This window comes from Carlito syrichta, unplaced genomic scaffold (genome assembly GCF_000164805.1).
Source record: "Carlito syrichta isolate Samal-C Ts95f unplaced genomic scaffold, Tarsius_syrichta-2.0.1 Scaffold130637, whole genome shotgun sequence".
In the NCBI taxonomy this organism is placed as follows: Eukaryota; Metazoa; Chordata; class Mammalia; order Primates; family Tarsiidae; genus Carlito; species Carlito syrichta.
In genome coordinates, this window is record NW_007074733.1 from 147647 (window position 1) to 171523 (window position 23877).

The following is a 23877-nucleotide window of genomic DNA, read 5'->3' on the forward strand; positions in this document are numbered from 1 at the left end:
GATGAGGTCTCGCCAGTTATCCAGCTGGTCTCAAACCTGTGAGCTCAGGCAATCCTCTCACCTCAACTTCCCAAAGTGCTGGGATTATAGGCGTAAGCAACCATGCCCAGCCTCTTCTTTTAATCTTGACCTTCACAAAGACCTGTTGGGAGGGATCATTTCCACATTTTAAAGGTACCTGAGGCACAGGTCAGGCAGGGACTTGCCTAAGATCGCCCAATGACAAAATGGCAGAGCCCGGGTTTGAGTTAGCAAGGTCATGAGCTGAAAGACCCACAAGTCACAAGCCATGTTAAATCATCTAGGTTTGGAGGCTGCTGCTTTATAACATAGGAATTCTGGCCTGAAAACGGGGCTTGGTGGTTCCAGCCCTAGCCTTGTCACTGACCACCTGTGATACAGGTACTTCTCTGAGCCTTGGTTTCCTTACTTGCCCCATGTGGTTGACAATACTTGTTCTCCTCTCACAGGAAGCTTTCAAGTCCTGTGGATGTGATCTGACTGCAAATCAGTGGGTACCTGGGAAGGTTGTTACTATCATGACATTCTACACATGTGCTAGGACTCAGATTAGCTCCCCAAGGAGGGGGTAGGGTTTGGGACTTCCATCAGCCGGTGGGACATGTGGTTAACCATCCTTCTGCATCTCCCCTTCCTCTACAGCTCCTGGGGTACTAGAGAAGCGGGCTGGATAGGCCTGGGCCCATGCTGCCTGGATGAGGCGGAGGCCAGGGCCGTGGTTCTGGGAAAGCCAACTTCTTCCAGGGAACCCACTTTACACAATAGCAGCAGCAGCGGGGGTTGGTGAGGAGACAAGATTCAGACTCCTTGACTGGGTAGCACAGATGGCATTTCCTGAGCCTCAGGTACATGAGGGCTGTGACCTTCAGTGGGATTTCATGGGAGCTGCACCTCAGGACTAAGAAAGGAGGTTGGGGCCGGGCATGGTGGCTCAAACCTGTAATCCCAGCACTTTGGGAGGCTGAGGTGAGAGGATTGCCTGAGCACACGGGTTCGAGACTGGGCAACCTGACAAGACCTCATCTCTACAAAAAATAAAACAATTAGCCAGTCATGGTAGTGCATACCTATAGTTCTAGCTACTTGGAAGGCTAAGGAGGGAAGGATAGCCTGAACTCAGCAGGTCGAGGCTGCAGTGGCCGTGAGCATGCCACTGCACTCCAGCCTGGGCAAGAGAGTGAGACTCAAACTCAAAAACAAAACAAAACAAAACAAAACAAGAAGGGAGGTTGGAGTGTGAGAAATCTTTCATCAAATACCATAGAAAGCATCTACGTCAATGGCCTTAGTTTGCATATGGGGAAACTGAGACACATAACGGGAAGGGAAGGTAACATGTCCAATCTGTCCTTTATAGCAAACCCACTCAATCTACCTCTCCTGGCTTTCAATTTAGTGTGCAGATGTCCAAAGGGCACTCGACTAGGCGGTCCTAGTCGGGGCCAAGATCTGGATCTTATACCAACAGTGCGTGGCTCTGGACAAAATCACTATCCTCTCTGGCACTTAGTTTCCTTGTCTGCAAAACTGGGTCCGGGCTGGAATCTCGAAGAGCCTTTCCAGCTCCGACACTGTCGCTCTAGTAGAGGAGTCACAGGCTTTTCCTAGGACGAGGTGGTGAAGGTGTGAAGAAGAAGAGTTAGGGGTTTATAGTCCACTGAACTTCACCGGCGGTAACCCCGGCCCAGTGATGCTTTCGTTGCCTTGACAACCGCCCAGCCGGCGTGGTGCCCTGCCTGCCGCTCAGGATGCTGGGAAGAACCCTACCCTTTCCAAGATGGCGGCAGCGACGGGCAAAGTGGGGAGTGAAGCGCTGTCGGCTTGTCCAGACCTTTCCTCTGTTTCCGCTTTTTCATACTAACGGCGAGCTTCCGCCAATACTTGTTCCCGTTTCTTGGTTCTGAGCGTCTCGGGAGCCGGGGAAGGAAGGGTTGCTTGCCGAGATTGGAGCAAACACCCAGGGGAGAGGGTGGGACTTCCGGGTCTTGCCGGAAGTGACGCGACAGTCGCGGCCGCAGCCAGGTGGAACGGCAGGTGGGTTCAGGTGCCAGCCTGGACAGTACCCGGCTGTGGGCCCAACGCTTCCGGTGAGCGACAGAGGCAGCTTCTAGGGGTCTGGAGACCCGTGGGGCGGGCTCTGGTATCTGAGCCCATCGCCCTGGCCGGGAGTCCCCCCGTGTACCTAGTAAGAATCACCTTCCCAGCCCCCCACCCTGGAGACTTCCTCCACCCCTTCCCAGAGGGGAGGAGGAGGGCCCTCCTGTCCCTGACCGAGGGTGGTGGGGGAAGGGGTGAGGTTGGCATCTTGGCACTTTGATTCCTTAAACCCTGCGCTCCTTTCTCTCCCGCATCCAGTTCCCCATTCCCCTACCGAACTGGGCAGTTAGCCAGCCCACCCCAACTCTCGGAACCATGTTTGCAGACTTGGATTATGACATCGAGGAGGATAAACTGTGAGTATTTTGTTCCCCCAAGTTCCGGGAGCACAGGAGCCCCAGGTCCCTCATTTCCCTGAACTTCCTAGTCCCATAAACCTTTGCTTCTCAGCGGTGGGTCAGGTGTTGCACCGAAGCAGAAATGGACTCTGCCCTTCCAGGAGCTCACTATCTGTAGGGGGCTGTGGATAGATTAACAGATAATCACGATTCAGTGTGTAAGGGTGCTAATAGCATGACTTGGTGGCAGAGCAGATGGAGCACTGCTTCTGCTGGCGCGGTTAGGGAAGACTTCACAGAGGAGGTGGCAGTTGAGCCAGGTTTTGAAGGATGGATAGGACTTTTTCATAAGCATACCTTCTTCCCCAGCATAGGTAATTGGTAGGACAGATTTTCAAAAATCAAGTTTGTCTATTCATTAGAATACATCCTCCTTGAGAGTAAGTACTGGTTGCAATGCCTTTCTTTGTCCTCAGCACTCAGTGAAGTGCTTGACATCAATAGGTTGTTAGCAGATGTTTTTTTAATGAATAAGTGAAAGCGTTTATCATAAATCATTAGTGAATGATAATTTATAGTGAAGACTGAGAGGTCATTGAATAGATTCATTGAGAGGTGGGAAATGGATAATTTAACATAAGACGACTTTCCAGAGGAGGTGGCCATAGTGTTCCACATATGCTTGAGAAGGTGATGAGGACAAGACTCAAATCTCAGATGCTGAATGAATGGAAGGGAAAGAAAACCTATTTTGGGGACTGCCTGCTGTGGACTGGGCTGATATTAGTGCCTTCTGTGCACGTTTTTATAAGAACTCTGATGGGGATCTTATTCCCGTTTTATGGATGAGGAGACAGATGCACAGAGGGTGACTGAACCCAAGTCCTGTAGCTGATAAATGGCAGAGCTGAAGTTTGATCCCACGTCTGGCTGAATCCCAGAGCTGTGCATGTTCCAGCTCAAAATGCTGTTCTGGCCAAGTGAGGAAGAGAAAATGCTAGGCAGCATGTGCAGCCTCTTGGAGGTTCTGGGGGCCTGCCGCCCTGCAGTCATCCTTCCTCCAGGATATTCAGCCTCACTTGCTTTTCTTCTAGCGGAATCCCTACTGTGCCTGGGAAGGTCACCCTGCAGAAGGATGCTCAGAATCTGATCGGGATCAGCATTGGAGGAGGAGCCCAGTACTGTCCCTGCCTCTATATTGTCCAGGTATTGGGCGCTTTAGAGGTGGGGCAAGGACTTGGATGGGGCGATTGCCTCTCTCCTTGGGCATGATAAGGCCAGGTTCATTACTCTGCTCTGCATAGCTGGCTCCTCCTCATTCTTGCCTTCCTGACCACATGCACCATGTAGGTGTGCCCTGTTTTCCTTACCAATTTAGACTGTTCTTTTCTCTTTTGGCTATGTGATCATTTGCTTGTTAATTGCTCTCTGTGAAGATGCTCTCCTAGACTTTTTTTTTTTTTTGCGTTGAAATCTCACTCTGTTGCTCAGGGTGGAGTGCAGTGGCACGATTACAGCTACCATAGCCTCGACCTGCCAGGCTCAGGCAAACCTGCCTCAGTCTTCCAAGTAGCTGGTAGTACAGATGTATGCCACCTTGCCTGAGTAATTTTTTTGATTTATTGTAGAGATTGCCTGGCATACAGTGCACATTCAATCAAAATGACTTTAATGAATCAACAAAACTATCAGCCTTGAGTACTAGCCCAAGTGAAACGCCTGGGAAGACTTTGAATAGTAATGGCCTGAGTTCAAATGCAACTTTCCTGTTTACCAGCAAGTCCATTAGCCTTCCTGGCCCCCTTTGTCACTTGGAAAGTGGGAATTTAAAATATATAGACCTGAGCATCTTTGGATTCTTGTGGAAATTCAGCAAAATGGAATAGCACACAGCTTGACACTTATAACACACTAAGTATTAGCTGCTGTTATTTTCCTTGCAGCTGTGTGTTTTCCCAGATGTCTTGCCAGTGGCAATGAACAACTTGTAGTCCCTTGTGGAGGCACCTTTGCTGATGATATTCTGGTAGCTGTAACTCAGGAGTGGGGACAGACGTGCTACGAGACCTCCTTCACCATGTGGCTTGTCAGAGTCAGTGACTTTTCTGTTGCTGTAGAAGGACTTATTCTAACCCTCTCAGTCAGGTGGGAGGCTGTGGTCTCTGGGAGGATCCTGCCCAGGAGTTGCTTACAATCCTCAACGACAGATTCCCGGGATCTAGTGTTGGCCCTGCGCAAGGTGCTGCCTTCATGAGCGACTTGGCCTCCTCTCGCCTAGGAGGCATCAGAGAGGCCACCCTTAGACCTGCCCTCCTTGCCTTGTGCTTGCTCAGCCTCTCTGCCATGTCCCCCTCCCCACCTGTTGGAGGCCTGGGGTGCAGTTTACTTGGTATAGACTGCAGTTATAAAATAATAGGATTGACTCTTAAATTTCAGTTTTGTTTCTATCATGGTGCCATATGATTTGCCTCTTTCCAGCCAAGAGCATTCAAAGGCCTATGTCAGGTAATAGCAGTCCACTGCCCTACCTCACCCCACCCCCACCCCGCTGTTTCTTCAGGCATGGGCATCTGTTTTCTCCATCGGATGCTTGTCCTGTTATTTCTCCATCTATCACTTGTAAACAGCTATTGACTTTGCCTAATTTTGTAGATGAGAATTTAGCTGTCTTCCAAAACCACTGCTTCCTCTCGTCCCATCTTCTCAACATAGTTATTTTGCCATTTTGGCTAAACCAATATAAGTACAACAGATTCTTTGTTCAGGAAATCTTTTCCAAGTGCTTGGCCAGGCTCTGTTGTAGGCACTAGGGAAAAAAGTGAAGAAAACAGAAGCCACCCTTGTGGAGCTCTCAGTTAGTAGAGATGACTCTGTAGAACTTTTTGAGGAATCTATTATTAATTTTTCTTTTCTTTTTTTAATTCTACTCCTCATCTCCCCTCCCCTCCCCCCCAACTCTTTTTCATTTGCATTCTCCTTGTTTTCTCAGCACATTTTCCACAGTCAGACATTTGCCATCCTCTTTCAGTCTGTTTTCTGCCCTGCAGTGTCTCCTCTCGAGCCCTCTGTCTTCCCTCTCCTTTGTGGATACCACCATTGTTCGGGTTTATTTCCCCATCTTGGTGGGTTACATCCTCCTGTAGCTTTCTGAGAAAGGGCACTTAGTAGGTAAATGTTTTGAGACCTTGTGTCTGTCTTTTTGGGTCATTGTTATTCCCATATTCCTTTATTTTTATTTTTATTTCCTTTTTTTTGAGTCAGAGTCTTACTCTATGGGACCACCACAGCCTTGACCTGCTGGGCTCAGGTGATCCTTCTGCCTCAGCCTTCCAAGTGGCTGGAACCACAAGTGCATGCCACTGCACCAGCTAGTTTTTAAAATGTATTGTAGAGACAAGGTCTCACCAAGTTGTCCAGGCTGGTCTCAAACCCCTGGGCTCAGGCAATCCTCTCACCTCTGCCTCCCAGAGTACTGGGATTATAGGTGTGAGCCACCAAGCCCAGCCTTATTCCTTTCAGTTGACATTTTGTCTCATCAAATTCAAGAGTGGATATCAAGTTTGAAACTAATTTTCACCTAGAAATGTCAAGGCATCATTCCATCATCCCTTGCCATCAGCGCTGGCTGTTGCCATGCTTATATGTGATCCTTTATTTGTAACGTGCTTTATTCGTGATCTACCAAGACCTTTACAGGGAGTTCATTTCATTTATCCCTGGTGTTCTGAGGCATCATGATGATGGTACAAGCACAGGCCTTTTTGGTTTATCGTCCTGGATCCTCGGGGGTAGCTTCATTGGGAACACCCTGTCTTCCGTGAAAGCTCATGAGTTATTATAATGACATCCTGCTCTCTGTGCTCTCTGTCCTCTCTTTTAAAAATTTTTTTGTTATGGTAAAATACACATGACATAAAATTTGCCATCTTCACTATTTTCAGTGTACGGTTCAGTGGTGCTAAATATATTCATAATGTTGTGTTGCCACCACCTTCCATTTCCGTGACTCTTTCCGTCTTGTAAAACTGAAACTCTGTACCTACTAAACACTAACTCCCCATTCTCCCTCCCCCAGCCCCCAGCAAGTACCGTTCTACTTTCTGTTTCTATGAATTTGACCACTCTAATTACCTCATGTAAGTATTTGTTGTTTTGTTTTGTTTTGTTTTGTTTGAGTTGGAGTCTCACTCCGCAGCCTCGACCTGCTGGGCTCCGGCGATCCTTCTGCCTCAGCCTTCCAAGTAGCCGGAATTACAGGCATGCGCTACCACGCACAGCTGATTTTTTTGATTTATTGTGGAGATGAGGTCTCGCTGCCCAGGCAGGTCTCGAACCCATGGGCTCAGGCAATCCACTCATCTCAGCCTCCCAAAGGTGCGGGATTACAGGCTGAGCCACCGAGCCTGGCTAGTATTTGTTTTTTTTGGTCATCAAAATTCTTTTTTTCTCTTCTGACAAGTCACTGAGTTAGAAATATTTGTCTTTTTGTGACATTTATTTCACTTAACATAATGTCCTCAAGTTTCATCTATGTTATAGCATGTGTCAGAATTTCCTTCCTTTTTAAGACTGAATGATATTCCATTGTATGGATAGACCATAGTTTGCTTATCCAGTCATCTGTCTGTAGACACTTGGGTGGCTTCCACCTTTCAGCTTTTGTGATTAATGCTGCTATGAACATATCTGTACAGATAGCTCTTTGAGATCCTGCTTTCCATTCTTTTGGCTGTATACCCAGAAGTGGCATTGCTGGATCATATGTCCATTATATATTTTTTCATGGTTTCTTTTTTAAAATTTTCAATAGTGTTAGGGGGTTGCAAATAGTTTTTGGTTACATGGTTGCATTGTGTAGTGGCAAAGAAGTCTGGGCTTTAAGTGTACCCACCGCTCCCACCTGTGCACTCTGTACCCAACAGGTGATTTTTCATCCTTCCACCCCTTCCCCCACCCCTTTCTGAGCCTCCAGTGTCCATTCTACCATTCTCCATGCCTTTGTAGATCCTTAGTTTAGCTCCCACTTATAAGTGAGAGCATGATGTGTTTGATTTTCTGTTCCTTTGTTAGTTCACTTAGGACGATGTTCTCCAATTCCATCCCAGTTGCTGTAAAAGACACTATTTGATTCTTTTTGACCACTGGATAATATTCCATGGTGTATATATACCATATTTTCATTATCCACTGATCATTTTATGGGCGTTTGGATGATTCCACATCTTTGCAGTTGTGAATTGTGCTGTAGTGAACATACAAGTACAGGTGTCTTTTTTATATAACAACTGCTATTCCTTTGGGTAGATACCTGGTAATGAGAATTCTGAATCAAATGGTAGATCTACTTTTAGTTCTTTGAGAAATCTCCATCCTGCTTTCCACAGAGGTTTACACTCCCACCAACAGTGTATAAGCATTCCCTTTTCACTGCATCTATGCCAGCATCTATTGTTTTTAGATTTTTTAATAATGGCCATTCTGACTGGTGTAAGGTGGTATCTCATTGTGGTTTTCATTTGTGCTTCCTTGATGATAAGTAATGTTGAACATTTTGTCATGCTTGTTGGCCATTTGTATATCTTTTGAGAGGTGTCTGTTCATGTCATTTGCCCACTTTTTAATAGAGTCATTTGCTTTTTTCTTGCTGATTTGTTTGAGTTCTTTGTAGGTTCTTGATATTAGTCCTTTGTCATATGTATAGTTTGTGAATATCTTCTTCCATACTATAGGTTGCCTATTTGCTGTGCTAATTATTTCTTTTGCTGTGTAGAAACTTTTTCGTTTAATTAAATCTCACTTATTTATTTTTGTTTTTGTTGCATTTGCTTTTGGGGTTTTAGCCATAAATTGCCCAGGCAAATATCCAGAAGAGCTTTTCCTAGATTTTCTTCTAGGATTTTTATGGTTTTATGTCTGACATTTAAGTCTTTAATATCTTGAGTTAATTTTTGTATATGATGAGAGATAGGGATCAAGTTTCATTTTTCTGCATGTAGCTATCCAGTTTTCCCAGCACCATTTGTGAATAGGGGTGTCCTTTCCCCAGTTATGTTTTGTCTGCTTTATCAAACATCAGTTGGTTATAGGTGTTTGACTTTATTTCTGGATTCTCTGTTCTGTTCCATTTGGTCCATATGTCTGCTTTTGTATGAATACCATGCTGTTTTGGTCACTATAGCCTTGTATAATGTGAAGTCAGGTAATGTGATGCCTTTGGCTTTGTGCTTTTTGGTTAGGATTGCTTTTGCTATTCTGGCTCCTTTTGGTTCCATATGAATTTTAGGGGTTTTTTTTCTAATTCTGTGAAAAATTATATTGGTAGTTTGATAGGGATTGCATTGAACCTGTAAATTACTTTGGGTAATAGCCATTTTAACAATGTTGATTCTTCCGATCCATGAGCATGAGATGTTTCTCCACTTGTTTGTGTCCTCTACAACTTCTTTCATCTGTGTTTTATAGTTCTTCTTGTAGAGATCTTTCACTTCTTTGGTTAAATATATTCTTAGGTATTTTGACTTTTTGGCTACTATTGTAAATGGAATCGAGTTCTTGATTTGATTCTCAGCTTGTTTGCTATTGGTATATAGCAGTGCTACTGATTTTGTGTGTTGATTTTATATCCTGAAGTTTTACTGAATTCATTTACCAAGTCCAGGAGTCTTTGGAGAAATCTTTTGGACTCTCTAGGTATAAGGTCATATTGTTGGCATACAGAGATAGTTTGATTTCTTCTTTTCCAATTTGGATTCTTTACTTCTTTCTCTTGCCTGATTGCTCTGACTAGGACTTCCAGTACTATGTTGAATAGGAGTAGTGAAAGTGAGCATTCTTGCCTTGTTCCAGTTTTGAGAGAGAATGTGTCCAGCTTTTCTCCACTCAAGATGACATTGGCTGTGTGTTTGTCATTTATGGCTTTTATTATTATTATTATTATTATTATTTGAGTTGGAGTCTCACTCTGTCGCGCAGACTGGAATGCAGTGGCCGCTCCCGGCCACCGCAGTCTCCACCTGCTGGGCTCCGGCGATCCTTCCGCCTCAGCCTTCCAAGTAGCTGGACTACAGGCGTGCGCTACCACGTCCGGCTGATTTTTTGATTTATTGTAGAGATGAGGTCTCGCCTGCCCAGGCGGGTCTCAAACCCGTGGGCTCAGGCAATTCACTTACCTCAGCCTCCCAAAGGCGGGGATTATAGGCTGAGCCACCGAGCCTAGCTCAGCTTTTATTATTTTGAGGAGTATTCCCTCTGTGCCTGTTTTCCTGAGGGTTTTTTATCATGAAGGGATGCTAGATTTTGTTGAATATTTTTTCTGAGTCTGTTGAAATGATCGTATGATTTTTGTTTTTAATTCCGTTAATGTGGTGGATCATATTGACTTGTGTATGTTGAACTATCCTTGTATCTCTGGGATAAAATACACTTGATCATAGTGGGTTTTTTTAATGTGTTGTTGAATTGGTTTGCTAATATTTTGTTGAGGATTTTCACATCTGTGTTCATCAGCAATACTGAGCTATAGTTTTCTTTTTTGTTGTCTTTTTCTGGCTTTGGTATCAGGGTGATACTGGCTTTGTAGAATGAGTTAGGAACAATTCCCTCATCTTCAATCTTATGAAATAGCTTTGGTAACAACTTTAGCTGGGCTTGGTGGCTTAGCTTGTAATCCCGTGCCTTGGGAGGCTGAGGTAAGTGAATTGCCTGAGCCCACGGGTTTCTTAATCTAGCTAGTATACTATCAATTCTGTTTATCTTTTCAGGGAACCAACTTTTTGTTTTATTGATTCTTTGTATTTCTTACTGATTTCAATTTCATTTAGTTCTGCTCTGATCTTTGTTATTTCTTTTCTTCTGCTAGGTTTGGGTTGGTTTGTTTGTGTTTTTCTAGTTCTTTAAGGTGTAACATTAAGTAGTTGATAATGCGATCTTTCAGTCTTATTAATGTCGGCCACAAGTGCTATAAGTTTTCCTCTGAGCACAACTTTGGATGTGTCCCTGAGGTTTTGATAACTTGTTTTGTTGTTGTCATTCATTTTGAGGAGTTTTAAAATTTCCATGTTTATTTCATTGTTAACTCAAGGATCATTCAGGAGCAGATTGTTTACCTTCCATATTTTTATTGGGTTTCATGAGTTCTTCTTAGAGTTAATTTCTAGTTTTATTCTATTGTCGACTCTGTTATTAGGTGAATATATTTAGAATAGTTATGTCTTCTTGTTGGATTGATCCCTTTATCATTATACAATAGCCCTCTTGGTTTTTTTTTTCCTCCTGTTAATTTAAAGTCTGTTTTATCTGAGAATGGCTACGCCCGCTCATTGTGATTTTCATTTGCATGGAGTATTTTTTCCCACCCTATTACCTAGAGTGTATAGACATTGTTGTGTGTTAAGTGACTCTGTTGAAAGCAGCAGATATTTGGATTGTGTTTTTGTTTTTTGTTTTTTTTGAGTTGGAGTCTCACTCTGTCGCCCAGACTGGAGTGCAATGGCTGCTCCCAGCCACTGCAGCCTCGACCTGCTGGACTCTGGTGATCCTTCCACCTCAGCCTTCCAAGTAGCTGGAATTGCAGGCGCATGCTACCACGAATGGCTAATTTTTTGATTTATTGTAGAGATGAGGTCTCACCAAGTTGCCCAAGCGGGTCTGGAACCTGCGGGCTCAGGCAATCCACTCACCTCAGCTCCCGAGACGCGGGATTACAGGCTGAGCCACCGATCCTGGCTTGGATTGTGTTTTATAATCCATTCTGCCAGTCTGTATCTTTTTTTTTTTTTGAGTCTCACTCTGCCGCCCAGACTGGAGTGTAGTGGCCACTCCTGGCCACCGCAGCCTCGACCCGCTGGGCTCCGGCAATCCTTCCGCCTCAGCCTTCCGAGTAGCTGGAATTACAGGCGTGCGCTACCACGCCCGGCTGATTTTTTGATTTATTGTAGAGATGAGGTCTCGCTGCCCAGGCGGGTCTCGAACCCGCGGGCTCAGGCAATCCCCTCACCTCAGCCTCCCAAAGGCGCGGGATTACAGGCTGAGCCACTGAGCCCAGCAGTCTATATCTTTTTAATGGGGTATTGAAGCCACTTATGTTCAGGGTTAATAGTGATATGTAAGGTAACATTCCATTCATTGTTATCTTGTTGCTTTATTATTTATTTATTTTCTCTATTGTGTTGGTGTTCTATAAGCCCTGTGATCTTTATGATTTCCAGTGTTTTTACTGGTGTATTTCTACCTTTTTTTCTTTCAGTATTTAGAACTCCTTTGAGTATTTCTTGTAGAGCCAGTCTAGCCTCAGCATTTGCTTATCTGAGAAAGACTTCATTTTGCCTTCGTTATGAAACTTGGTTTTCAGGAGTACAAGATCTTTGGCTGACTGTTACTCTGTCTGAGGAGATTAAAGATGGGAACCCGTTCCCTTCTGGCTTGTAGAGTTTCTTCTGAGCAGTCTATGCTAGTCTGATAGGATTACTTTTGTAAGTTATTTGATGCTTTTGTCTTACTGCTCGTAAAATTCTTTCCTTCACTTAACTTTGCATAACCTGATGATGATTATGCCTTGTGGAATGATCTTTTGGCATTGAATCTTTTGGACATTCTCTGGGCTTCTTGTATCTGGATGTCCCACCTGCTCTCCTACCTTAGCCTCAGGCAGTCTACAATCTGAATGTCAAAATGCAGCTGGCCTCAGGTGTTCTCACAGCAGCCTGCCCCAGCTAGTGATTGTCTGTCACTGGGACAGCCAGGGTTGTATTCTTGGGATATGGTGACTGGAGCTGTCCAGGGCTTGCCCCACCCCCCACTACCACCACTGCCACTACTGCCCCCGCACCACTCCACGTGGGTTTTGGCAGGACACAGTTGTGGGTGAGGCAACTTCCTGTGAGGGACTAGAGTCCCACAAGTCTCAAGAGGCCCTCCATGTCTGTGGCAGGAGCACAGAATTCCTTAATTCCCCTCCCTTACCTCCTCTACTGTGTCTGGAGACTGCCCATGGTCTGTGCCGTGATCCAAGCGAGAGTCTGGCCAGTTTCATCCCAGGTTGACTGATTTTTCTCTTCTTTGCACTATTTGACTATTATCTCTTCTTTGATGAGTCGTGAGATGCTCTGTTCATCCTATTCCTCTCTGGGTGCTGAGGTTTGCTCCAAAGGAGAAATACTCTGGCTGCCTCTAGTCGGCCATCTTAATCCCTTTCCTGGTAGTTCTATTTTTAATTTTTTGAGGAATTGCTATACTATATTCCATAGCAGCTACACCAGTTTACATTTCTACCAACAGTGCACAGGGGTTCTAGTTTTTCACATCCTTGCCAACACTTGTTATTTTGTTTTTTTTAAATAGCCCCTTTAATGGGTATAAGGTGGTATTTCATTATAGTTTCGATTTGTGTTTCCCTGATAATTAATGATGTTTGTCCATTTTAAAATTGAGTTATTTGGTTTTTTGTTGTTGAGTTTTAGGAGTTCTCTCTGTCTCCTGGGTATTAATCCCTTACCAAATATGTGATTTGCAAATATTTTCTCCCATTGTGTGGGTTGTGTTTTTACTCTGTTAATAGTATATTTTGATGCACAAATTTTTAGAATTTTTATAAAGTCCAATTTTCTATTTTTTCTTTTGTTATTTGTGCCTTTTTCTTTTGTTATTTGTGCCTTTTTCTTTTGTTATTGGTGTCATATCCAAGAAATTACTGCCAAATCCAATGTTATGAAGCTTTTGTTCTAGACTTTCTTCTTGGAGCTTATAGTTTTATCTTTTACATTTAGGTCTTTGATCTATTTTTAGTTAATTTTTGTATATGATTTTAGGTAAAGGTTGATTTCATTCTTCTTTTTCTTGTTTTTTGAGTTGAGTTCTCACTCTGTTGCCCAGGCTGGAATGCAGTGGCACAGTCATGACTTACCGCAGCCTCAACTTCTTAGGCTCAGATGATCCTTCCACCTCAGCCTCCCAAGTAGCTAGGACTATAGGCACATGCCACTACACTCAGCTAATTTTTCAATTTTGTTATAGAGATGAGGTCTTACTATGTTGTTGAGGCTGAACTCAGACTCCTGTGCTCAAGCATTCCTCCTGTCTCAGTTTCCCAAAGTGCTGGAATTATAGACATGAGCCACCACGCTTGGCCCAACTTTCTTTTGCATCTGGATATCCTTTTTTCCCAACACCATTTGTTGAAGAGACTTTCTTTTTCCCATTGAATGTTCTTGGCACCCTTGTCAAAAATCACTTGACTATATATGTGAGGATTCTTTCTGGGCTCTCTGTTTTATTCCATTGGTCTTTATCTCTGTCTTTATGCTTTTTGATTACTGTAGCTCTGTGGTAAATTTTGAAATCAGTAAGTGTGAGACCTCTAACTTCTTTTTAGAGATTGGTTTGGTTATTCAGGGTCCTTGAAATTTCATGGATGGGTTTTTCTACTTTTGTAAATAATATCACTGGGATTTGCATTGAATCTGTGGATTGCTTTGGGTGTTGTCTTAACAATATTGTCTTTCAATCCATGAATGTGGGATGTATTTTTATTTATATTTTTAATTTCTTTCAGCAGTGTTATGTAGTTTTCATTGTAGAAGTCTTTCACCAGCATTATTGTGTTTCTAGTATAATTTTGGAAGGTAATAGAAAGAAGCATTCATCTTAATTATTTCAGTTTTTTCTTTGTGACATTATTTATATAAAACATAAAGTGTGCTTTCTAATGACTTTTGTAGTGATTTTAGAAACTAAAAGTAGAGGGAAAACAATGTCAAAACCACTACTAATAATTGTGGTATCTTTCCTAGTCGTTTCTTTTTTGAATAGAGTTTTGTATATTCCTGTGTCTGTTTGTAGGTACACGTTTGTGATCTCTTTCCGTTTGCTTGTATCACTTGCGCATGTGATGTCTGACAGACACACCCGACCTCACACAGCCAGTGAGTGCAGATCTCTCACTAAAGGGGTCCCTTTGAGAAAATCGTCTCACAGACATGGTGGGATGCTCACTCAGGGCTGCACTGGCTGCTCTTAGGGGACTGAGGTGAAGTGCAGGAATGGATAGGAGGTGCTTGGGGCTGTGCATCAGCACAGAGCAGCACTGCTGGAAAAACTGAAAGAAGTAACATGAGAGGAGCAAGCCCTCATCTGGGCATGGGGGTTTGCTGCATCTGACATTGGGAAGGAAGGCCTTGTCAGTCACTCATTGCCATCTGTTGAGGAGCCCTCACCTTGTCCTGCTCCAGCACCACTTGAGAGACCAAGACAGAGCCCAGCGGTGGCTAAGTTGGAGGAGAGACTGTCTCCCCAGGCTCCCTTCAGTCCTGCCTCCCTGCTGCCCTCCTTATGTACCCACAGGTATTTGACAACACCCCCGCAGCTTTGGACGGCACAGTGGCAGCTGGCGATGAGATCACTGGTGTCAATGGCAGGTCAATCAAGGGAAAAACAAAAGTGGAAGTGGCAAAGATGATTCAGGAGGTGAAGGTAGGAACTGCGGCCGGAGTGGGCCCAGAGTGGCCATGCCACTTCTGAGACCTCTGGGCTACTAGGGGCCCCGGCAGGCCTGGATGGAAGGACCCATCCTCTAGCTTCCCCCTCCTTGGCACTTCAGGGTCTGGGTCACACTCCAGCCTCATTCGTCCAAGGAACACTAATTGTGTGGAGCCTTGGTGGGAGAGTAGACAACGAGACCACAAAGTCACTGTAAACTCCCTGGGGAACTGACAGACTTGAAACCATGCCTCAGGGCAGGCCAGTGTGTCCCCAGCCAGGCCTGGAGCTGAAGCTGAAAGTCCAAGGAGAACATACCTAGATCAGTGGATACCCAGTGATGTCAGCTGGGCCACACTGGGCCTGGGAGGGCTCGGAGGGAAAGGAGAACCTCCCATCCCTGGGAAGCCTTCAGTCGGGCAGGCCTTCCTGGCTCAGAGCTGCCCATGCATCCCCGGTCAGCTGGCCGTCTGTTCTGCAGGCCACAGCCATACACTGCCTGTTCCCTGCTCTCTCCCACCCCTAGCTGCTCCAGGCGAAGACCTCTCTCCACAGGCACCTGCCTGAAGGCAGCAGCATCCCGACCCCTCCGGAAGTGACCCCTCCAGGCAGCCTTGTCGTTTCCTACCTAGGGAGGTGGCTGCTTGTAGTTCTTGAGAAGCCAGTACTGTGAGAGAATTAAACGAGGGGGTCCCAAGCCACAGACGAGAGTTAGAAGTCTCAGTGGCAAGGTCCCAGCAAGCTTGACCATGTGTCGCAGCCTCCCAGCCCAGCCATACCAGCCGTTCCTCCCTACCCCCCACCTCTGTCTCCTGCGTTCCAGGCCCCTGTAGGCCCCATTGCCTGCCTTAACTCCGGCCAGCCACCTCTCCATCTCTCCTCTTCATTCTCCTGTCCTCTCCTGAAAGTCACCCCTGCCCTCCTTCCTGTAGGAAGGAAGATTCTGGTCCTGGAATTTCTGCTACCAGAGCCCCTTTAGCCGTAGCGCAAATCAGGGGCTGGGGCTGGGTCTCAGAGCTCTGTTGTACAAGAGGAGGTGACCAGGCTCATCGGGATCCCAGATGCCACTCCACATGGTCCTAGTGTGTGACCTATTGGGCAGAGAAGCTGGTCATGGAAGACAGGTGGAGGGTGTTTCACTCTGGCAGACTTGGCTTGTGTGTCTCCTCTCCTGTGTCCCCTCTCAGCTCATCAGATCCCTCCCTGTCCTCTGAAGCCTGCAAGCACAGGAGTTGCTTTGTTGCTCTTGTGTTGACCCATATCAGCTCCCTGTGGGATGACCCCCGAGCACACACTGGTGCATTCTGGGGGAGCAGTTCATATTCCATTCCGACTCTGACTGTATCGACTTATTTTGGTCCCTTTGGGACTTGATTTATTTTATTACTTGTTTTGTTTTGAGTCAGGGTTTCACTCTGTTGCCCAGGCTAGAGTGCAGTGGCATGATCATGGCTGACCACAGCCTCAACCTCCTGGGCTCAGGTGATCCTCCTGCCTCAGCCTCCTGAGTGGCTGGGACTGTAGGCGTACACTACCATGCCTGGCTAGTTTTCTGATTTTTATGGAGATGGGGTCTCATTATGTTGCCCAGGCTGGTCTTGAACTCCTGGGCTCAAGCAGTCCTACCACCTCGGTCTCCCAAACTGCTGGGATTACAAACTTGAGCCACCGAGCCCGCTGAGACTCGATTTTTAAATCCTATTTTATATTTGGTTAGACTCAGCCCCAAACTCATGGGCCTTTGGTTTGCAAGGACAAGAGTGACCATAGTGGCCTCACATGGTCAGGGAAGTCTCATCCAGAAACACCCACAACTGTGCTCAGAAGCCCTCTCCTGAGCAGTGGCTAGAATGCCATTTGTTGAATTCCGATTCACACTGGCCCTGAGGGACTGCGCCTGCCTCTTCCCCTTCACATTCCCCTTGGTTTCCCAGCACCAGGCACAGACAAAGTGCTCAGACATGTTCGTTGAATGAGTGCAGGGACTCCTGAGCATGGGGGTGATTTGGAGCTGAGGAGGGATATTCTATGTGGGGAAATGGTGTAGCAAAGGTTTGGAGTGTGCTGTGTGTGATGTGTGGAAGGGAAGAAGGGGTACCTGATATGGCCGGAGCACAAGGCATCAGAGACCATCAGGCAGTGAGCTCTGTGGTGACAGGACCATGTCTGCCTTGACCCTACTGATTCCCCAGGACCTGGAGATAGAGTGAGAAGAGAGGGACCTAGGAGCAGATGGGGTCACAAGTCAGGGCCATGTCACAGCCCTTAGTCCAGCCCCTTGCTGGGGATTGGTTTTCTCATGACCCACCACCCTGGGACAGACAGGCCTCACTGCAGGAGGGTCTTGGGGTCCAGGAGACTCCATCACAAGTGTGCCTGTGCTGCTCTTCCAGGGCGAGGTGACCATCCACTACAACAAGCTACAGGCGGACCCCAAGCAGGGCATGTCCCTGGATATTGGTAAGCTGGGCTGGAGCAGTGGCGGGTGTCCAGTGACCCCACAAACCCCCAGCTCAAAGGGGGAGTACCCAGCTCTTGTCTTTCCCTTTCTGACAATAGCATCAATAGTCACATGGCTGTGGGCTCTGACTTTCTGACCAAGCAACTCCCAAAGGCCTGGGAAGACCCAGGGTATGCTCCCTCTGGCTGTTCCCTGACTCTATCCTGGATTTCTCACTGCCCCGTGTTTTACCTCCCCCACCCCAGCCACCTCCTCTGGGACCTTGCTGCCCTAGGGTTGTCCTGGGCAGGCAGGCCAGCCCTTGGCTTTCTGCAGCCCCAGTCCTCACCCTTTCAAAAGAGCGGGCAGCCCAACCCTGGCCTGACACCTCATGTCCTGCACACCCCACTCCTTTTGGCCTCTTCTGCCATCTGCTTCCAGTGAGACTCCAGGTCTGAATTGGACTTCAGGCACTGGACAGAGGGGCAGGGGCCACCCCTTCTGCCCACGGCGTGCCCCGGGACCAGGTGCCTCCTGCCAGAGACACTGGGCCTTGCTCTGTAGGAACTTGAGGACTCAAGAGCTAGACAGTGGCTTCGAGTCTTCTGGGCCAGTGCCTCATTATGGATCGAGGCCTGAGACCCAGAAGTCCCGCGCCCCCCTGTGAGCACACACTCACACCCCTCCACTCGAGTCTGATGGCCCTTTTCCTGCTCCCTGGGGCCAGAGCCGCCTCCTGGTTTTAATGAAAGAGGTCAAGGGGAGATCGAGCCTTTCTTCCCATGAAACCCTTTGGTCCCCATCCAGTTCTCCTTCCAAGGATTAAGTTGGTCATGTGCAGTGACTGAGTCCCTAGTCCCATTACTTTGGCATGACTGGCCAGTAACTGACCCTTTTCCTCCCTTCCCCCTGTACGGTTCACCCCAGGCCCTGATGTGATGGAGACGAGGGGAGGAGGCTGTCCCTGGCTTTCTGCCACTGTGTTGTGTCCGGGCAGCGCGGGGCTCTCTGTGGTACCACTGGCTGGTGGCGTGCAGCAGACCCTTGCCTAAGCTCTTCCTGTTGACCTCTTTCCAGACTTAGGGCAGGGGCCCAGTGCCCTCTCCATTGGGACACTCCCCACTCCAGCTGTCCAGCACCAACCCCAGTTCAGTCCTCCTCGACCTGCCTCACCTCCACTCACCCCTGAGTGGAGGTGAGACTGGGGGCAGGGCTGGCCTGGGGCAGCTACAAACTCACTGGTCCTTTCTCACCCGGGCCCAGTGCTGAAGAAGGTCAAGCACCGGCTGGTGGAGAACATGAGCTCGGGGACTGCAGATGCCCTGGGTCTGAGCCGGGCCATCCTGTGCAATGGTGAGTCACCTCCATCCAGCTCTGGCCCTGGGGACTAGAGCCCAGGCTCGACACGGAGGGGTGCCATGGCTGTCCACCGAGCTGATGCGGGCCCTGCTGGCCTGGCCCTGGGCTTTGCCTAAGCCACCATCTCTGTGTGTCCCCAAAGGCCTTTCCAGCCCTCGGAATGTCCACAGCTCTTGGCTGGACCACTCTTACAACCATTGTCCCCCAGGTCACAGATGGGGCAACAGACTTGGAGGAGAGGTGCCTGAGTCCTGCCCCCAGCCCCCTCCTCACCCCCACCTGGGCACTCTCGCTGCCTGCCTCATGCCCACCTCATGCCTGCCTTTCTCCAGGAGATGGCGCTGCTGCCCTTTCCTTAGCAGCCCATGTCAGGGCTCTGGAGGTGGCTGCCCGGCGCGGAGAGTGAGGAGCTGTGGACATGCACATTTACACACACGCACACATGCGCACGTCCTCTCCCTGGGGTGGCCGCTGAAACACTCGGTCCCGCTCCTACCGTCGCCAGCCTGAGTTTATAAATAGCGCCAGCTCTGCAGTGTACGTGTGGGGTGGATATAAATACCTATATAAGTGGTGGGCTCAGCTGGGTGCACTGGGCTCTATTGGCTGGGCAGTGGAGGTGGGGCCTGAGCTGGTTCCAAGTGGTGTACTGAAGAGGCAGCTGCTATTTTCAGCCTCGTGGTGCCTATAAATCCTCGTTACTGTAGTTACCAGTCGCTGAGATGAAATTAGAACTGGTTGTTGTGTTTTTCCCCCAAACCTTGCAATTTCCCCAGCCTTAAATAGGGTTTCTAAAACTGAAGCTGTCATGTCCCATGACCCAGCTAAAAACAACAGCGCGACGCTTACGTGGCTCCTTTCCTGCTGGCTGGCCAGGCGCTAAGGCTTGGGAGCCAGGGCCTGGAGGCCGCCAGGTAGCCAGAACCTTCCAAAGACCTCCAAGGTGCTCCTTTCCTGCCCCATGGCCCATCTCCCAGCCACCTTCCATGCCAGAGAGAGGCCCAGACTCAGCCTCCTCTACTCCCCTCATCTCTTTTCTGCTTAAAAACCCCAACCCAGGTCCACACAGCACCCTGGGAAAAGAGAGCACCCAGCTCCAACAGTACCTGGCTGTGTGGCTTTGGGCAAGTTGCTTTACTTCTCTGTCCCTCAAATTTCTCTGTAAAACAGGGAGAGTCATCTTCAAAAGGCGCAGATTGAGGAAGGGCTGAGCTGTGACCAGGGAGCCTTCAGCAGGCCTGGCTCACAGCACAGTAACACAGTAAGAACCAGGCCCTGTCCCAGGGGTGCTGGGGTAAGGAATCCGCCCACCCGGACCCCTGTCCTCCAGTGGCTCCTGGTGGAGAGGTGTGCGTCTGCCTCCTCCTCCTTGGGGAGGTCCGAGCAAGGCAGAGGGAGTGCTCAACGTCTTAGTGCCACACTGCCCTGGTCCTTGGCTTGCCTTGTTAGCTCCCTACCTGCGCCGCACATCTGGAATGCCTGCCCCATCCCTGGCACGCAGCATCTCCCGTTTCACGCCCTTGAGGTGAAGCCCTTACTGTCACATCACCTGCCCTTGCCCAGCCACTGGTCTGACTCCTCTGGTACACTTCAAGCCTTGAGGGCAGACCTTGGCTCTTATCTACCATGGCCATCCCCTAGGCCTAACACGGTGGCTGGCACATTGTAGGTGCTCGATAAACACCAGTTACGCCAATAGCTATGATCACCAAGGCCTGCCCTCTTGTGCACTCTTCCTCAGAGTCTTCCTGAATCTCTCTCCCTCCCCAAATCGTGTTCTGCCTTCTGAACCTTCCATGTGCTGCTCCTGAAGTGGTGGCCACATCTGGCCTGCATTCAAGGTTCAGCTGATTGTCTCCTCTCCCTCTGGTCTCGGCCTGGTTATTGCTTAGCTGCCGGCAGGCTTGTGCTAGACAAGGGCCTTCTACTGGCTGTAACACCAGGCTGGCCTGAGGTGCCAGATCCCTCTCCCTGGGACCCCTACTCTCTCTGATCCTGCTTCTCTGGGGCCATCTTTCCCTTCCCAAGCCTGGCCCTGGGCCTCCTGTGGGGAGATGTGTGTGTGCCTCTCTCTCCTGACCCATGGCTTGCTGAAACTAACCGGCCTCCTCCCCTGCATTCCCACAGATGGGCTTGTCAAGCGGCTGGAGGAGCTGGAGCGGACTGCTGAGCTATACAAAGGTGAGTAGGGGCCCTGGTCCAGGCATGGACCCTGCCTGGGTAGCCTGCTCTAGACAGTGGCAGCGGGGCACCTGCACTAGGAATGCCAGCTTGCAAAGTTCTAGATCTGTGGTCATTAAGAAGTGTTAAGAAGCTGGGCACAATGGCTCACACCTGTAATCCCAGCACTTTTAGAGGCGGAGGCGAGATAATTGCCTGAGCCCACAGGTTTGAGACCAGCCTGGGCAACGTGGTGAGACATTGACTCTACCATAAAATTAAAAAATTAGCTGGGTGTGGTGGTGAGTGCCTGTAGTTCCAGCTACTTGGAAGGCTGAGGCAGAAAGATTGCCTAAGCCCAGCAGGTCAAGGCTGCGGTGGCTGTGAGCATGCCACTGCATTCCAGCCTGGGTGACAGTGAGACTCCGACTCAAAAAAAAAAAAATTAAGAATACACACTTTTTCTGAAGTTAAAAATGATTCCTATCCATAAAAATTCAATTCATAGCACCTGTAACATGCTCTCCCCATTCGCAGGTTCCCTGTCTGGCGGGGCCTCTCATGGGTGGGGCCGATGCTGAGGCCTCACCCCTGACCCCAGCGGGGCTGTGGGAAAAGTCAGGGCACCAGAACCCAGTTTGGGCCTTAGACGGGGTGAGAGTTGGAGGTTGTGCCCTGGGCCAGCATGGTCCCCGCCACGTGTCCCTGTTACTTGGGTCTCTCCCACAGGGATGACGGAACACACCAAGAACCTCCTGCGGGCCTTCTATGAACTGTCACAGACGCACCGGGGTAATGGCATCCCCCAGACCTGCTGCGTGACCTGGGGCAAATAACCTCCACCTCTCTGGGCTCAGTACCCCATACAGTGAGGGTATGACTGAGTTCCTCTCTGGGGCCCTTGTCAGACCCACAGCATCTGACCTCAGGCCTGCTTGGGGCTGGGCATGGTCCGAGGTGCTGGACGGAGCAGTGATGGGCCAGTGGGAAGCATCTGGATCGCCAGCCTTCTAAGGCCACATGACGGGATGTCCAGGCCCCACCTCATCTCCTTGCACTGCACCCACATGCACTGGCCCTCTCTTGCTTAGGATCATGTTTCTTGCAAGTCCACTAGTGAGGCAGGGCAGCTGCATCAGCTCCGTTTACAACTGGGAAGATGAAGTCCAGACATGAAAGGTTCACAGCTCCTAAGGGAGCTAGCTTTAGAACCCAGGTGTCCAGATGCCAGAGCATCTCTGCCTTCCAGGGCCACCTTGAATCTTGACCCAGCCTTCTCATTGCCTGGTCACTCTGAGAATGAGGGCCAGCTCCCTTGGGGTGTAGACTCAGCTCTTTGGGGGGTGTGGCTCTCTTGGGGGAGTAGACCCAGCTCCCTGGGGCTGTAGATCCCATGCAGACGTTGGTCTCCAGCCTGCCAGACCCCCTGTCCTGCTTCTCCCCAACAAATTCCCGGCTTCTCCATTAGGGGGTCAAGTAGGGGCAGCCTTCAAGGCAAACTTGTCATGCAGCCTTTGGGGACGTGTTCTCTGTGATTGGGGTGCGGGAGCCCCAGCCGGCTGCCAGTGAGGCCTTCGTGAAGTTTGCTGACGCCCACCGCAGTATTGAGAAGTTTGGCATCCGGCTTCTGAAAACCATCAAACCGGTAGGTCCTGCTGAGCTGAGCATGTGTGAGTCCAGCTTGCGATGCTCGGGAGGGGACAGCGTAGCATGGTGCCATCACCCACCTGGCTGACTTTAGCCTTCTCATCCTTGAAATGGACTCAGAGCTCCCTCTGGCTCTGATAACACCCCTGGAAGGGAGGATGTATCAGTGCCATCTTTGTCACCCTGGTACCTGCTGCCTGTGAGGGCCTCAGCACCTACCTCAGTCTCCTCTTCCAGATGCTGACAGACCTGAACACATACCTCAACAAAGCCATCCCAGACACCCGCCTCACCATCAAGAAGTACCTGGACGTGAAGTTTGAGTACTTGGTGAGTAGTCTCCAGCATCTGCCTGCCGGGTGGGCAGCGGGACCACTGGGCGAGCAAGACCGGACTGGAACCTCCAGCATGTCTGCTGGGGTTTGGGGAGTGTAGCCTAGGCCCTGCCCATCTGCTCAGAGGAGCCTCTGAGAGACTGGGATGCTGGGTGGGCAGAGCTCATTCTCCATGCCACTCTGACCAGCCACCTGGGACTTTTTGGTCACCTTTAACAACGAGTTAGACTAGGTGAGGGGTTGAAAAGTGGGTGTCAGTGGGTGTTAATGAGTTTTACATTCAAATGATAATTCTATGGTCAAAGGAATTGAGAAAAATGCTTCATTAAGCAAGTCAAGGTTCCTTTGCTGCAGGACTTCTCAGAGCCTTTGATAGTTCCATTTGCAGCTTGACTCTTCAAGGGTCTCCCCAAGCTCCTTTGACCATGGACTCCTTTTTAAAATTTTTATTTTAAAGATGTGGGATACAGTTCAGGGTTAGGTATACAAATGGTCATTGTACAGGTAAAGTTGAGCCTCACTTTGGTCCCCATGTCACCTGGCTTGAGATCAGGTACCCTTATTGATAAAGTGTGCTCCCTCCTCTCCCCCACCATTACCTCCCTTGGCAGTTTCCCACTACTGCCAATTTCTTTCTTATAATATTATGATGATTATTCAGGGTCTGCTTATGAGTGAAAACGTGGCACTCAGTTCTTTGTTTCTGTGATAGATCACTGAGTATTTATAGACTCTAAATCCATCCAAGTTGCTGTGAAGTTCATAATTTTGTCCTTTATGGCTGTATAATATTCCATCATGTATATATACTACGATTTTTTAATCTGGTCTACTTCTGATGGTCAGCACAGTTCCATGTTTTTGCTGTTGTGAAAAGTGCTGCAATAAACATGCATGTTCAGGTAGAATGATTGAGTTCCTCCAGGTATATTCCCAGAAGAGAGATTGCTAGGTTGTATGGGAGGTCAATTTTTTTTTTTTTTTTTTTGAGTTGGAGTCTCACTCTGTC

General features: G+C 48.4%; 1 protein-coding gene across 3 annotated transcripts in view; it reads left to right on the forward strand.

Moving 5' to 3' along the window:
- Positions 1 to 1780: 1780 nt before the first annotated feature.
- The window catches only part of PICK1 (protein interacting with PRKCA 1), a 24838-nt gene continuing 2741 nt past the window's right edge, over positions 1781 to 23877 (forward strand). The window contains exons 1-10 of one of the 3 annotated variants that reach the window (XM_008049162.2): positions 1781 to 2055; positions 2377 to 2474; positions 3551 to 3662; positions 14793 to 14921; positions 17321 to 17387; positions 18631 to 18720; positions 20854 to 20907; positions 21616 to 21678; positions 22398 to 22531; positions 22771 to 22863. In XM_008049162.2, the coding sequence (XP_008047353.1) occupies positions 2434 to 2474; positions 3551 to 3662; positions 14793 to 14921; positions 17321 to 17387; positions 18631 to 18720; positions 20854 to 20907; positions 21616 to 21678; positions 22398 to 22531; positions 22771 to 22863 (783 nt within the window). In that variant the 5' untranslated portion in view covers positions 1781 to 2055; positions 2377 to 2433. Of the gene's footprint in view, positions 2207 to 2376; positions 2475 to 3550; positions 3663 to 14792; positions 14922 to 17320; positions 17388 to 18630; positions 18721 to 20853; positions 20908 to 21615; positions 21679 to 22397; positions 22532 to 22770; positions 22864 to 23877 lie in introns of all 3 variants that reach the window. The other 2 variants (XM_021708095.1, XM_021708094.1) reach the window with 2 other exon arrangements.